The sequence below is a fragment of the Magallana gigas genome, chromosome 5 (assembly GCF_963853765.1).
Source record: "Magallana gigas chromosome 5, xbMagGiga1.1, whole genome shotgun sequence".
NCBI classification, from domain to species: Eukaryota; Metazoa; Mollusca; class Bivalvia; order Ostreida; family Ostreidae; genus Magallana; species Magallana gigas.
The window spans coordinates 39,010,356-39,025,194 of NC_088857.1; the positions used below are offsets into that span (position 1 = coordinate 39,010,356).

The 14,839-nt window shown below is 34.3% G+C and overlaps 2 protein-coding genes across 2 annotated transcripts in view; both read right to left on the minus strand.

Moving 5' to 3' along the window:
- LOC105322743 (uncharacterized) overlaps positions 1-14,839 on the minus strand; it is a 47,494-nt gene that overhangs the window by 12,816 nt on the left and 19,839 nt on the right. The window lies entirely within an intron of this gene.
- On the minus strand, positions 26-12,322 carry LOC117685947 (uncharacterized). The gene is made up of 16 exons (XM_066085453.1): positions 11,858-12,322; positions 10,232-10,351; positions 9,999-10,058; positions 9,649-9,693; positions 9,469-9,534; positions 8,712-8,895; positions 8,290-8,420; positions 4,471-4,736; positions 4,112-4,233; positions 3,194-3,535; positions 2,718-2,831; positions 2,160-2,400; positions 1,798-1,996; positions 1,664-1,711; positions 1,431-1,510; positions 26-1,332 (listed from the first exon to the last, which is right to left on the minus strand). Exons 2-16 carry the CDS (start codon positions 10,311-10,313, stop codon positions 994-996), a joined length of 2,319 nt encoding a protein of 772 aa, XP_065941525.1. The 5' UTR covers positions 10,314-10,351; positions 11,858-12,322; the 3' UTR covers positions 26-993.

The window sequence follows — 14,839 nt, forward strand, 5'->3', positions numbered from 1 at the left end:
AGTGATAAAATCCCCCCCCCCCCCGATAGAAACACTCCTGATGTAATTTATGAAACATTACTACGCAATTAATATGCACGTGGAGTGGTCACATTTCCACGCACGATAGAAACACTCCTGATATAATTTATGAAATATTACTACACAATATAATATGCACGTGGAGTGGTCACATTTCCGCCCCCGATAGAAACACTCCTGATATAATTTATGAAACATTACTACACAATATAATATGCACGTGGAGTGGTCACATTTCCACGCACGATAGAAACACACCTGATATAATTTATGAAACATTACTACACAATATAATATGCACGTGGAGTGGTCACATTTCCGCCCCCGATAGAAACACTCCTGATATAATTTATGAAACATTACTACACAATATAATATGCACGTAGAGTGGTCACATTTCCACGCACGATAGAAACACACCTGATATAATTTATGAAACATTACTACACAATATAATATGCACATGGAGTGGTCACATTTCCGCCCCCGATAGAAACACTCCTGATATAATTTATGAAACATTACTACACAATATAATATGCACGTGGAGTGGTCACATTTCCACGCACGTTAGAAACACACCTGATATAATTTATAAAACATTACTACACAATATAATATGCACATGGAGCGGCCACATTTCCGCCCCCGATAGAAACACTCCTGATATAATTTATGAAACATTACTGCACAATATAATATGCACGTGGAGTGGTCACATTTCCACGCACGATAGAAACACTCCTGATATAATTTATGAAATATTACTACACAATATAATATGCACGTGGAGTGGTCACATTTCCGCCCCCGATAGAAACACTCCTGATATAATTTATGAAACATTACTACACAATATAATATGTACATGGAGTGGTCACATTTCCACGCACGATAGAAACACTTATGATATTTATGAAATATTAATATACAATAATATGTATACAACTACGAATGATACATGAACATGTATTAATAATGTTCATACGACTCTAGTTCGTCTCTTATCTTTTTGGGAATATGTCCTGAAGGTGTAAGTTTGAAAGCTGAGGACCATATCTGTTGTTTATTAATTATCTCTGTCCATGCCTCTTGCTTTCCTCGGGTTCCTTGAATTCTTCTTTTGCATGGAGTCCAGGCGGTAGTTCTTGAACCTCTATACCAATGTACTGTGAATTGGTCTCCAGCCACATTGATTACTTGACACAGCTGGGGCCACTCGCCGGCATATTTCGGTATGTCCACCAGGACAAAGTCGTCATTACTGACAGCCCTGGGTTTTGAAGCGGAACTGCCTTTGCCGATAACAACCTATGTTAACAAAACATTATTTTTAGAAAAATCTAAAATGAATTTTAGCAATATCATGAATAATAAATAAATATTAGGTTCTTAACAAATAAACTTACTGGCGGTATGGGGGTTTCTTCTTGTAAATGAAATGTGAATGGATCCCCTAACTCTTCTTCACTTGCATGTGAGTGTTTCTCTGTAATGTAAGATCAGTTTTGAAATTTATTTGTTTTTCAAATGAAAATAAAAAAAGGCAAGTAAAATAGGTTTTCAATTACAAGTGTAAATCTAATTTGCAGCACAGCTTTAAACTAAATATATCTAATATCAATGTAAAATTTCAGCTTACTTCGTTTTTCTGCAACAAGGTCCTCTAACGGCCATGATGGATTGGTGTCTAGAATAACAAAAAGTTCACTTGTAAAATAATAATCATAATTTTAATTCTTATTTAATTTTGATTGCAATTGGCAGTCTAATTACCATTGGGGGCATCATAATTTCGGAAAAAGCAATTCCACCATTCCTTGTCCTCCTCCTTTGCGAAATACTTAAAACTGGTCTTAACATCGTTTTCAAGTCTGTCGATATTGTCATGTATTTCGTCAAAGGAGGGGACAACGATGTCAGGTTCACCCTCCACATCAGATTTTAGGATGTATTCGGTAGTCTCATTCCATTTCTAAAACATGTTAAATTACAATTATGAAAAAGTCTTATATTCTATGGAATAAAAGGATTATGGATAATCCCAAAATTTAATATTATTTATCTTTAATTTTCCAAACCCCTCCACCTCCCACCCAGTTAAAACGTTAAGAGTGACATATTTAATGAATTGTCACCTTGTCCGTGGACCATTCTTTCCAAAAGAGTCTAGCCTTGCCAGACTCGTCCGATGTTATCTTAAAGACATGGGGTCGAGAGTGATTCTTTATTGCATTAATGTGTGGGGTCAGCCATTCTGTAATGTTGTACACATCAGAAGTTCGGATGCTGGTTGGTCTGGGGGAGAAGCATTTCTCAAACCCCGTCATCAACTTTTCTAAGGTGGTCGCTGCATGGCGAATCAACCAGTGACTAAATCTATCAAAGTAAATTATTGGTTAATGTAGTCCACCCATAACTGAGGTGACTTCAACAGTTTTCATCGATCTAAACTACATTTCATCTGTATTTTAAAATTATTATGAAGCTGACAATTACCAAACTTGGGAGTATGTCAATTAAATGAACTTTCTGCACTTGAAACTCTTTTTTAAAGAGTTTTGAAGTAAGTTATCAAAGTTGCAAGAAATGAATCGTGATTCTAATAGATAGACTACCTTAATATACTACACGAAGCTATGGGGGTAACGTGCAAAATCTATTTCAGCGTGTATATATTAACTTTATGTACTTACTTGGAGAACACCTGGTCTACATCCTCGTGAGTGTGACCCACCATTAGAAAAGATATTTTCACTTTCCTAAATATCTTCCTCTCTACCAGGTAGGCCATAAAAGCCAACACATACCTGTTTATAAAAGATAAGTTTTTGGTTTAAAATTTTCTATATATTTTAATATTTAATTATCAAGGTTACTAGATCAGATTTGTGTAGATGTAAAACCAGTAGCCATTTCAATTAGGCTCCTACTAGTAACTGTTTTGCAATAGAAAACCCTCTCTCTCCTAAACAAGGGATCAGAAGCAACATGTCCAAAGATGGCAATTATCCTTCCTCCTATGTTACAATTTCTAACAAAGCCATCGCCATGTGATAGAACAATACCACTTTTGTTTTAATATATCTCAATTAGCAGTACATGTATCGGTATCTTGATAGATTAATTAATATCATTAACTAATGATTCGTATTGTGTTTATCATGAATACCTGTTTTTATTTTCCCTTGCGCAATTGTCCATTTGTAAGTATAATACATCAGGTAGAGATTCTTTGAGCATATAAAATATGCTCAAAAGAACAGATAATGTTAGATTGGTTGAGTGGCTGTATTCAAATAGATCGAAAAAGCCATATACACCTATCCCATGTAATATAACACCAACCAAGTGCACACGCAACCTCCACATGCTAGAGGTAAATTTACTGGCATGCACAAAGTGTGGAATTTGTGTTTTGCTCTGATCCATTCCATCAATTATGATGGAAAGATACTTAGATGAATGGATCTTTGCTTTGGTCTGGTGCTTGTAATATTTTTGTCTTTCCATGCTGAAATACAAAGTACACATTTATCATTCAAATGTTTACTTAATAAGAGGTTCATGGGTCACATCGCTAGCCTAAGTTTGAAGTTTCCCAAAATCTTCAAAATCCTAATCCGGGGGTGGGGGGGGGGGGGGTGTAGTTATAGTTAGGGTATATAAACCCTTCGATTCTACACTATCTAAAATTGCTTTCACTAAAGTTACAGCTTTTATAGGCTATTGACTTTAAAAGATTTTAAAAGTTTTTTCTCTATATAATCCTATGTAAACAAATTGCACCCCCCCCCCACCCCCCCACCCCCCGTTCAATTTACCCTACCTGAGGAAGATGTTGAAATTGTGAAAAGGTTAAAGACGGACATGCAGACAGACAAACGACGGACAAAATGTGATCAGAAAAGCTCATTTGAGCTTTCAGCTCAGATGAGCTAAAAATTAATGGCAATGCTATTTTTTTCTTCTGTTTTTCTAAAGTATAATTACAGTTTAATATTATATAAAATGAAATTATGAAAGAAATTTTTATCATACATTTATTTACATGTGTAATGTTCGTGTATGATAATGATGATCGTCTTACTTTTGTAATCGAAGATGTTTTTCTCTTTTCTCAATCAGAATTGCTCTCTTTGCAGGATCTCGTGTTTCTCCTAGTTTGGTCTTTATTAAAGTACATGTGTCGCATTTCGAAAATCTGTTGTGCTAAAACATAATATACAGCATTTTTAACTATTGATATTTTTGTCTTTCTGGGTCGTTTGATATTTTCAGTCTCTTTGCTGGCACTACTTATACATGTATATTGTATTTTATATATAAAAATCTTTATCTTTTCCATTTAATAGAAAGCTTTTTCAATCTAATGAAAGATTGTTTGCATGTACATGTAATCTTGATTAGAGAAGTTAATATGAGTTTATGTTATGCTATGCTGTATACCTTGGGAATGGCTATATATGAAGCCTCTTCCCTCCACAATCTCAAGAAATGAGAATATGAAATAGGTTCAGGAAACTCCACTTGAGATTCTGATACCATCCTTTCATACACATGTAATTTGGTTGAACATGGGGGCAAATGTATCTGACAAGTGTTTGGTAATTTCTCCCCGAAGCTGGTTGCGTAATATTTCAACCACTCGACAGCCGACTTTGATTTTGTCATCCTTTGTCTCTCCTTCCTGTTGATTATTACCCTTTGTTTATCTGGAAAAGCATTATGTAAATTAATGTTTGTGTAAGTGACGAGTGAAAGTCATTTATTTCGATTATTACTTGAATTTATTCGGGAGTCACAAGCATGATGGAAGCATTGTTCTATTTCAATAAAGTAGGTAGAGAAATATTTTTCAAAATTTAAAATTCATATTTGGGGCTCGAAATTTTCAGGGGCATTTACTGGTGGTATACCACTGCCACATGAAAATTTGGTGAGCTGGTCTTCTCTGGTTTTTGAAATTTTGGCCTTTTTGCAATTGAATAGTGAACTGCGTTCTAGAAAGCAGTTCGCAATTCAAAAGAAGATGGGGGGATAAGATAGCGAAAATTCTGTCAATTCGATTCTGTCGTGAAAAACCAATTTTGAATTTATTTTTTCCCAATTAAATCCATTCAAATATATCATTATAATTTAATTCTGGTTGTAACGCGCTTTCTGATTGGCTAAAAAATTATTTTATATCGTATAAAGAATGTTGCCTACGTCATAGTAAGACTAACGTCAAAAACGTATCAATTAATACGCCTGACGTTACGTTTGAATTTTGTACAATTTTACGTCATTTTAAAGGTCAAATGACCGTTTTTATCTACAACGGAGAGTAAAAATAATTGAATTATAAGCAATGAATTCAATATTTATTAGTTTTATACGATATAAAATGGTTTGAAACAGTTTACGCTTTTTTATAAACCGCTTCGCGGTTTATAAAGCGTAAACTGCCACAAACCATTTTATATCGTATAAAATAAATAAATATTGAATTCATTCCTTAAATACAAGTTTGCAAAAGTGCAATTTCTAACTATATTCAGTTTTAAATATATAAAACCCCTAAATTTATTAGATTAGTTTATGTCAGGTGCTCTAACCACTGAGCCATTTCAGACACAAGAGAGTAGGTTGTTTAAATACTATGTGTGACTTTGGCCACGAATTTACGGACTTGTATTATTTATTCAACCGGTAAGATTGGAAATATACAGTTTACGTCAATTTCACCTGTTAAATCATTTTAAATGGGCGGGGACAAATTGACGCGGACGTCTGAGAAAAGATTGGACATAGGAAGTGTATTTTTACGATAACTCGTCGAAAATAATCATCGATGCGACAACTCGCAGAATGTACAGCTCATAGAAAGGACAAATCATTGGTACAACAGCTCGTGGATTCGACAACACATCGATACTCATCGCAAGTCATCGCGGTTTATAAAGCGTAAACTGCCTCAAACCATTTTATATCGTATAAAACTAATAAATATTTAATTCATTCCTTAAATAATAGTGCAATAATCTGTTTGAATTGGATATTTAATTGTCAAATGAAAAATCAACGCTCAAAGTATTTCTTCGGCCATACAATAAATTTACTGAATATCATATCTTTCACTTCTCTTTGTCTTTGTCTCTCTCTCTGTCTCTCTCTCTCTCTCTCTGTCTCTGTCTCTCTAGCAGTTTGGCATACTCTAAAACCTGGCCTGGCCTTGCCCACATTGGCCTGGCCTGGCCTCAATATTGGCCTGGCCTCACTTTTGGCCTCAAATTTGGCTTGGCCCCAAATTTTGACCTGGCCTCAAAAATTGGCCTGGCCTCTTATTTGGCCTCTACAGAAATTTTTGGCCTAATATTTTTTATATAATTTATTTACAAATTTGATTATTTTTATTTTTCAATGTACTTTTAAACTCAAACTGCTCTCCGGATCGGACAATACCTGTATCAAGTACTTGTTTGAGAAAAAAATAATGGTAGAGACCAATTTGTTTATTCTAACCAACACTTAAGTTCACAAAATGTTTTGCTTTGTTCAAATTCTGATATCGAATTTTCCCATCGGGAAAAATTTGTTTCCTAAATATACAAACAACACATGCATGAAACTCTACTCTTATCAAGAGGTGATGATTAATTACCAGCGCTGAATCAAGTTATCAGAGAATGCAATGTTGCAAGTCATTCACAAATGACATTAATTAAATTAGGCCGTGTGAAATGTTAAACGGCTGTGCAGGCAATAAATCTGACCTCAACATAGCTGGTTAGCGACAGAGGAGGCGAATTTCCGCTTTGGGGGGGGGGGGGGGGGGGGGAATTTGGATTTGATCGGTGTTCACAGTTAATGGATGCAAACTGGCATTTTTAAAGTGCATTACACAGTGATAGATATTTGATGTTATGAATCAGTTTACAAATGTTAGAGATATTTATTGATCCATCAAACAGGTCAGTGTCTTAAAATAATGTTTTACTTTATATTTTTCAATATCTACATTCTACACTTCGTCTACTGGAGAATTATGGCAAGTACCTATTCTGCCTTAGTACTCTAAATAATCTTAAACCGCCGAATATCTTGCCATTTTGGAAAAGAAACGGTGTGAGATCGGTTTGTCCAGTGTGAGACAGCACTGTCAGATTACGCCGTTTTAAAACGTAAACAAACGTTGTCTGCTGTAGGGAAATGCTAGGACCTGTTTATTTATGTTCAAAACTAATCAGCAGATAGAAACATCGGCTTGAAAAAGAACTTTTAGGGTGAATTTAACCAATGTGAACAAAAACAATGCAGGAGGTTTTTTTTGTTTTTTTTTTACATAACAACGATTTGTGAGCTCTGTATCTTGCTTTTAACTCTACAACTGACAATCAAATTTTAGCGGCCGCGATATATTAACTAGCAAGATTGGAAATATACAGCGTACGTCAGTTTCACTTGATTTTAAATGGGCGGGGACAAATTGACGCGGACGTCTGAGAAAACATCGGATTGAAACCGAAGTGATAGGAAGTGTATTTTCAATCCACCTCAGCGTTTTTTTAACTTGCTTGCGATCGAAAAACATTTTATTTAGTATCAGCAAAGCGATTTAAAAACATTTTATTCCACCAATAAGTGTATAATCAGCAAATATGAGAAGATCCCAATTCGGGAGAGATTATACGCATAGTCCATCCGATGACTTCAGAGAATCAGTCGTCACAAGTCTGAAATCAAGTGGGGCCATTGTTGAAACGGGGTTTATTCACAGAGGATAATAATTCAAATTCTAATTTAATAAATCAAAATTATACACAGATAAAAAAATTCTGGGTTTTTTTTTCGCTAATTTAATGTATACGAACATATGCAAGTTAGGTGTTTATCGAGCTAACAAAAAATCACTTAAATCGACATTGCTTTTTTGAGGAAAACCTTTAGAAAACACTAGTTTATGTTCTGACCAGGGCCGGGGATTTCTGTTCACTGGTAATTGATATCATTATCTTTGATATCTTCCACTTTGCAGTAAAAAAGGAAATGAAAATAAGAGTTTAGAAGTTACAGAAATCGAGAAATTGATCATGAAAAGTAATCATCATTTAAAATTGAAATTACAAAATTTATTATTTAACTTATATTACGTCTTCTTGTTATGACGAATCCCCACCCCGCCAAATATATCTAATAAGACACCGAAAAAAAACCAACAACAATAAACCAACCAATTTAATTGGAAACCATGCATTGCATAAAATACAACATTATTATACGTACTCAAAAACATCCTCCGGACTGCATAAAATGTCGTAGACGGAATGCCCAGGATTTGTCTGAATGCACTACAGCAGACGCCGACTGTTCCAATTATGTATAGGAATTTCCATTTCTTTGATTCTTCATCATAACTGTCGATAATAATAATAATAATAATTGAAATTTATTACAAATTTACTTTTCAAGGTGTTACAATCAAAATTATTTTTATTTTAGAATTATTATGAAATGTCTGAATACACTCAGCCATGGCTCTTTGAAATTTGTCTGGCTATTGAGCTAAGACTACCCAATATGTGCATATTTCACTTAAAGCAGCGTTATTTTTAACCTGTTTTGATGCAAGAAAAGGAGAGTTACATCCTACCACAAGTCCAAGGTCTTGTAAAAATGGTTATATATAAAGTTAAATAATAAATTACTTTGAATGGCTCCAAAAGTAATCTAGGAGCCACTGCTTCCTTTCGGTGTTAGAAAGGGATTGGACATTTTCTCTGCTGGCCACCATGAGTTCTTGAGAGATACCTCCCAGACACATGGCAGCACAGCACATGACTGCAACAAGGAACTCTATAGCCATCATTTTCTTCTTCCTAGGCGCTTTCACTATTCAAAAAAGTATAAACTTATATTGTATTGATAGTCATGATTATGGTCATTTAAAAATTTTAATCAAAATTGCCATTAATATGAAAGTTTTCAGCTCACATGAGCTGAACGCTCAAGTAAGCTTTTCTGATCACTTTTTGTCCGGCGTCCGTCCGTCTGTCAGTAACTTTTCAAATTTTTGATATCGAGTTCTCCAGAACCACAGGGCCAATTTCAACCAAACTTTGCCAAACCATTATTGGGAGAAGGGAATTCAAGTTTGTTAAAATGAAGGGACAAACCCTGTTTCAAGGGGAGATAATTAAGAACAGCCTGTTACAAAAGGGGCTCAATTTAACAACATAACATCTGGAGAAAATTTGATTTTTTTTTCAATACAAAATCTATTCTAATATTACTGTACGAACTACTTTGTCCAGATACATGTATTTCATATTTGACTCCATAAATCTGATTTCATTATAACCAATGTTGCTCAGGTGAGCGATGTGGCCCATGGGTCTCTTTTTTAAAAAGGCATGTAAAATTTTGAACCATATCCACTTTAGGTGCCGAAAATATTTAATATACCTTGAAAATCTTCAGTAGGGGATTCCGATCTTCGGCGCACTGATCCCACCGGTCTACCACGCTTTCCTGTAATATAAGTACATGTATCATAAAATGTATTGTGAAATAAAAATACTTTTACTTTTAGGCAAACTTTTATCGGTGAATAAAATTGGAAGGTTCTTTGTAAAAATAATTTACTTTTTGCTGCACTTTCTTCAGTCCCATTTTCATCCAAATCCGAGCCTTTTTTAGGATAAAATAAAAGAAAGAAGAAGAATATCAGGAAACAAGTTTTATACAAAAAATATAATCATCTTGTATTAAGTATAACCAATCGCTACATCAGCAGGCTGGTATACATTTCTTTAATTTAGAATTAATGAATTTTGCCTTCTTTGGTTAATCAAGAAGATAATCACGTGCGATGAGTGTTATACATGTAAGTTATCATTTTCAAAAATGCGGTTACCATGCACTAAACTCTTAAGATACTATAGATTGGATTAAATTCTTTGCAACATGTATCATATCATTTGAATTGCATGTACCTGGTTCACTTCCTGATGGATCTGATGTTCCATAACTGTCACTGTCGGAAGAGGCTAGATCTACGTGTACATACAAATAACATTTACATACACTACATAATTTATATTGATTTCTTTATTTAAGTAAATAAAGTCATTATAAGTTATAGATATAATTTAATATGATTTCATATCATTATTTCATTATCATTATTAATAGGATCATGAACTTAGAGCAAAACTTAGAATTTTACCGATGTCTTTGTCCATATCCACGTCCACGTCCATGTCCATGTCGGTGTCCGTGTCTGTGTCCGTGTACGTATCCATATCCATGTCTTTCAAACGAACTTTCTATATATATCAGCTTGTCACTAAAAATATCAAATTAATCAAATTATATAAGCTACTCGTACTTTTCAGGCATAAAGCATCGTTCTTGAAAAGAGGGGGGGGGGGGGGGGGCATAGATCCCATCCCTAAAAATTTGACATGCAAAAACAAAAACCAACTTCCCAAAATTGAAAAAATCCGGAAGGGTGAGGGTGGGGGTGGGTGGGGGGGGGGGGGTAGTATACCTACATTCCATGCAAAACGTATGTAAATTATTTTTTTTTCATTATATATTTCATTGTCAGAATTTCATTGTCAGAAATTTACTTCAGTTTGTGGGATTTGATTTTAACAACGGTCAACCCAAAGTAAGATTTTTCAGCTTGGATTTTGCATACGATATATAGTATAGCTCTATAAAAAAAAATTATGTTGTGACTGAAATATCAAATTTTACAAATGATTTGCCAAAAAACTATTTCAATGTATGTCAAAAAGTGCAAATTGAATCTACTTTAGTTAATTTAAATTTCTTCATAATCTAACAAATTATAACAACAGAAAACTGTTTCCAAAAAAAAGTCTTGTTTTAAATGAAATATATAAGGAAAAATGAAAAAAATAACATAATTTGGGCAGGCAGGTGTATGAATTCAATTTCACTTCTAAATTTTCTTATTTTCACTGCAGTTTTTATTACCCCCCCCCCCCCCAAAAAAAAAGGGGGGGGGGTTCATTGTAATTCACTTGTAAATATTTATGTGATTTTAAGAAAAATGTTTGTTCCGAGAAAAAGTGTAATAAATTATAGGTGCAACTAGTCCGAAATATCTGACGTTTTTCTGGCTTTTTTAACGATTTTGATATTTACTTGCCAGGAAAACTTCTAAATTTTTTTTTCATTATATATTTCATTGTCAGAATTTCATTGTCAGAAATTTACTTCAGTTTGTGGGATTTGATTTTAACAACGGTCAACCCAAAGTAAGATTTTTCAGCTTGGATTTTGCATACGATATATAGTATAGCTAATTAGAATAGAATTCCTGGCAAGTAAATATCAAAATCGTTGAAAAAGCCAGAAAAACGTCAGATATTTCGGACTAAGGAAACCAAATAAAAATGAAAGGGCTGGACTTATCAGAAATCTTGACAAGGAAAAAAAAAACAAAAAGAAAAAAAGGGGATTGTTTATGGTAGGTTTAACTTTGCAAAAAAGTTTGGGGTTGGGGGGTTAGGGCTAAGCTCCATAGCCCCTTCCCTCCCGGTTCCGACGCCTATGGCTTTAACACCATTTAAAAAGATTTTTAACGTAAAAGTGATTCAAGTTTCTAAAGTAAATGTAATGCATTCTTATATGCTTACCAAATCATAACCATGTATCCGTTTACTTGCTATAACGTAGTAGAACTAGCGAAATTGGTCTTACTGGTAAACCAGTTTATATATTATGTACGCTTTTTTATAAAGATATATTTTTTATTATAAATAAATTCTTATTTTAATTGAAATATTCATAAACAGCAGGCCTAATGATTAAATCTCACCTGTATAAGTTAGGGTCTAAACTTCAGTTATTATGCCTATTCAACAACGCTGTCTTCTCTCTATCGGCGAAGAATGGCGGAATGTCATATTTCAAAATTTAATTCGTTACATCATCATATCATAAATGACGTCATATTCTAAAAAAAAACCAAGGGGGCCCATGTGTACTCATACAAGGGTTTTAGTATATCGATTGTTTATGAGTAAAATAAATAATCACACTGTGATAAGGTAGTATGCATATACAGTACTAGTTAGTACTCAGAAGTGGTAAAATAATATTTTTAACTTTTTATTATTAGTAGTATTATTTTAGATAACGGCCATATATTATAAATGTTTCTAAAGAAGTTTATAAATCACATTGCTCTTGCACTGACCGAGAAGGGATTGAGTGGATCCAGACCCTTCAGTTGTGAAGTTGAAATTATTTATACTGGTAAAATTACCTGGAATTGACAAAGACCCCCCCCCCTCCCCCCCCCCCTCCCTCCCTCCTCAAACAAAATTATATCTGAGACAACCCGTCTCCCTTGTAGGGAAAATTTTTGAATCCATGCAAGATATAGGATACATGTGCGTATTTTCTTGACTATATTTAGAACTATCCAAATCACTTCATTATATTTGATAAATTAAGTGGTTTCTGGAAAAACCAACGTGTTCATGTTTTATGGTGTAATGTAGGCCTATACACGTGCGTGATAATTGGCTATTGCATCAATACTGTGCCATGTCAATTTGATTTGTTCAATAGTGTTATTGGCAAAATCTTATTTATAATGGCTGTGAAGTATGGGGCTACGAAAATACAGATCTATATTTTATTTTCTTAGCATTGCACAATCTTTCTCTTCAACACGTATGAACATGTATAAATAGGCATGTCTTCAATAAAACTTTAAAAGCATTAAGGCAAGTAGAACCGGTTGTTTGTCAAAATATATACCTCTCCCAAAGTAAAAAAAAACCGATTCTGTTGAACCATACATAGCATGTCACATCAATAGCGTGGATACAAACAAAGTACATTTTAAACTACCGGTAGCTGAATTTGAGGAATACCTTACCACTGACTTTAATCAATACTTGGGCCTATCATAATTCAGTATATATCGATGCCTTTACAAAAAAATCTAGTGCTCTCTCTCTCTCTCTCTCTCTCTCTCTCTCTCTCTCAAATTGTCTGTCCTCTGCGTGGGTCTCTCTCTCTCTCTCTCTCTCTCTCTCTCTCTCTCTCTCTCTCTCTCTCTCTCTCTCTCTCTCTCTCTCTCTCTCTCTCTCTCAAATTGTCTGTCCTCTGCGTGGGTGTTGTGAGGGCGGCTAGCCTTTGATGCTGGCAGATCGGCTGGCAACTCTTGCGTGGGTGTTGTGACGGCGGCTAGCCTTTGATGCTGGCAGATCGTCTAGCTACTGTATTTAGCAAGCTGCTGACGTAACCGAGGCGGTACTCTATTTTTTTTTTTCATCCAATCATAAAATACAGTAAAGATCACGTGCTATTTTGATAGGCGTATTCATAGCTGAGATGCCGAGTACAGTTCGAGTGTGCATGACAGCGCATTTTTTCCATTTCAATGCACCCGTATATATGCCAATTCATAACTTTATTTTATAGTGTGTTTTTATACAAGATCAATACATATAAATTGTAATTTTCATGAGTTGAGACATTGTAAAATATATATGATCCTGATATGGAGAAAATGCTAAAATGGCGCTTACGGGTCTTCGTTCAACTGTACGTTCACTATGCACAGCAAGAGGGGATCGAGAGGGGGAGGGTTTCTCTTTGAACATTTTAATTATTTAATTCACATAGCAAAATACCCCCCCCCCCCTCCCCCGCCAACACAATTATCCCTTAACAAAAAATCTGAATCTGCGAATTGATGGAGCATAAAAAATGTACTAAAGCGGCATCAAAAGAACATTAAATATATAATAAGCATTTCAAAAGTGCAATATTTAGTAACAATCAAAACTTAATTTTCTAATACAATACCTGGCCCCAAGCTCATGAAGCTACATGTATTTTTAGACTTAAGGCAGAATTTGTATGCATTATATAAGTTTTATAATAACGTACAAACAATTTTCTTTTCTTATTACTAGTTTGTTAGGCTATACACAATATAACTTCATTGAAATATGTTTGCATTAACATTTCCAATATAACTAGTTATCAGTTAACCTCTCATTGTCATTTTTTGAAAGCTTGTGAGTTTTTTAATAACCGGAATAGCCATGTACTTCGACTCTCAACATAATATATTTTTGACATACATGTAGCCTTTCGAGGTTATAGACATTTAAATCCCAATTGATTCGTGTCGAGGATTCCTGCAAACTTACAATCTTGTACGCTCACTTTCTTTGCGGGAACAAATTGACACGGACGTCTGAGAAAACACTGGATCGAAACTGTAGTTATAGGAAATGTATTTTCAATCCACCTCATCATTTCTAACTTGCTAAATAATTTAGAGCGATCAAAAAACATTTTAATTGGTATCATTCATTCAATCTTTATTTCCCCCTTGCGGAGATTTCATGTTGTAAATTACAATATATAAAGAAAATCAGTCAATCGTACAAAAATAGGAAATAATTGTGAAGACAACGTATATACATATATAGTAAGGAAAATATTTATAAATTGTTACATTTGCTCTAAGAATAATAGAGCTCTATTGTAGCATGCTGCTGCACTACATACAAATTTTGCGCAACTGCAGATAAATTTTTTCTTGTTTTCTTTATCAAATAATGTTGTGGGTTCAAATCCCCCGAGCAAAATATAGTATAAAACTTCATCTCTTAGCTGTGAAAGCTCTACATATAAATGGACATCAAAATTATTGATTAAACTGTTGTAAAACGAATCCCTAACAAAAGCTGTGGATGGACACCCCAATGCAGCATGCTGAAATTGGTTGTTGTAAGTGCATTGACATATTCTGCAGTTTTGGTCTATATAC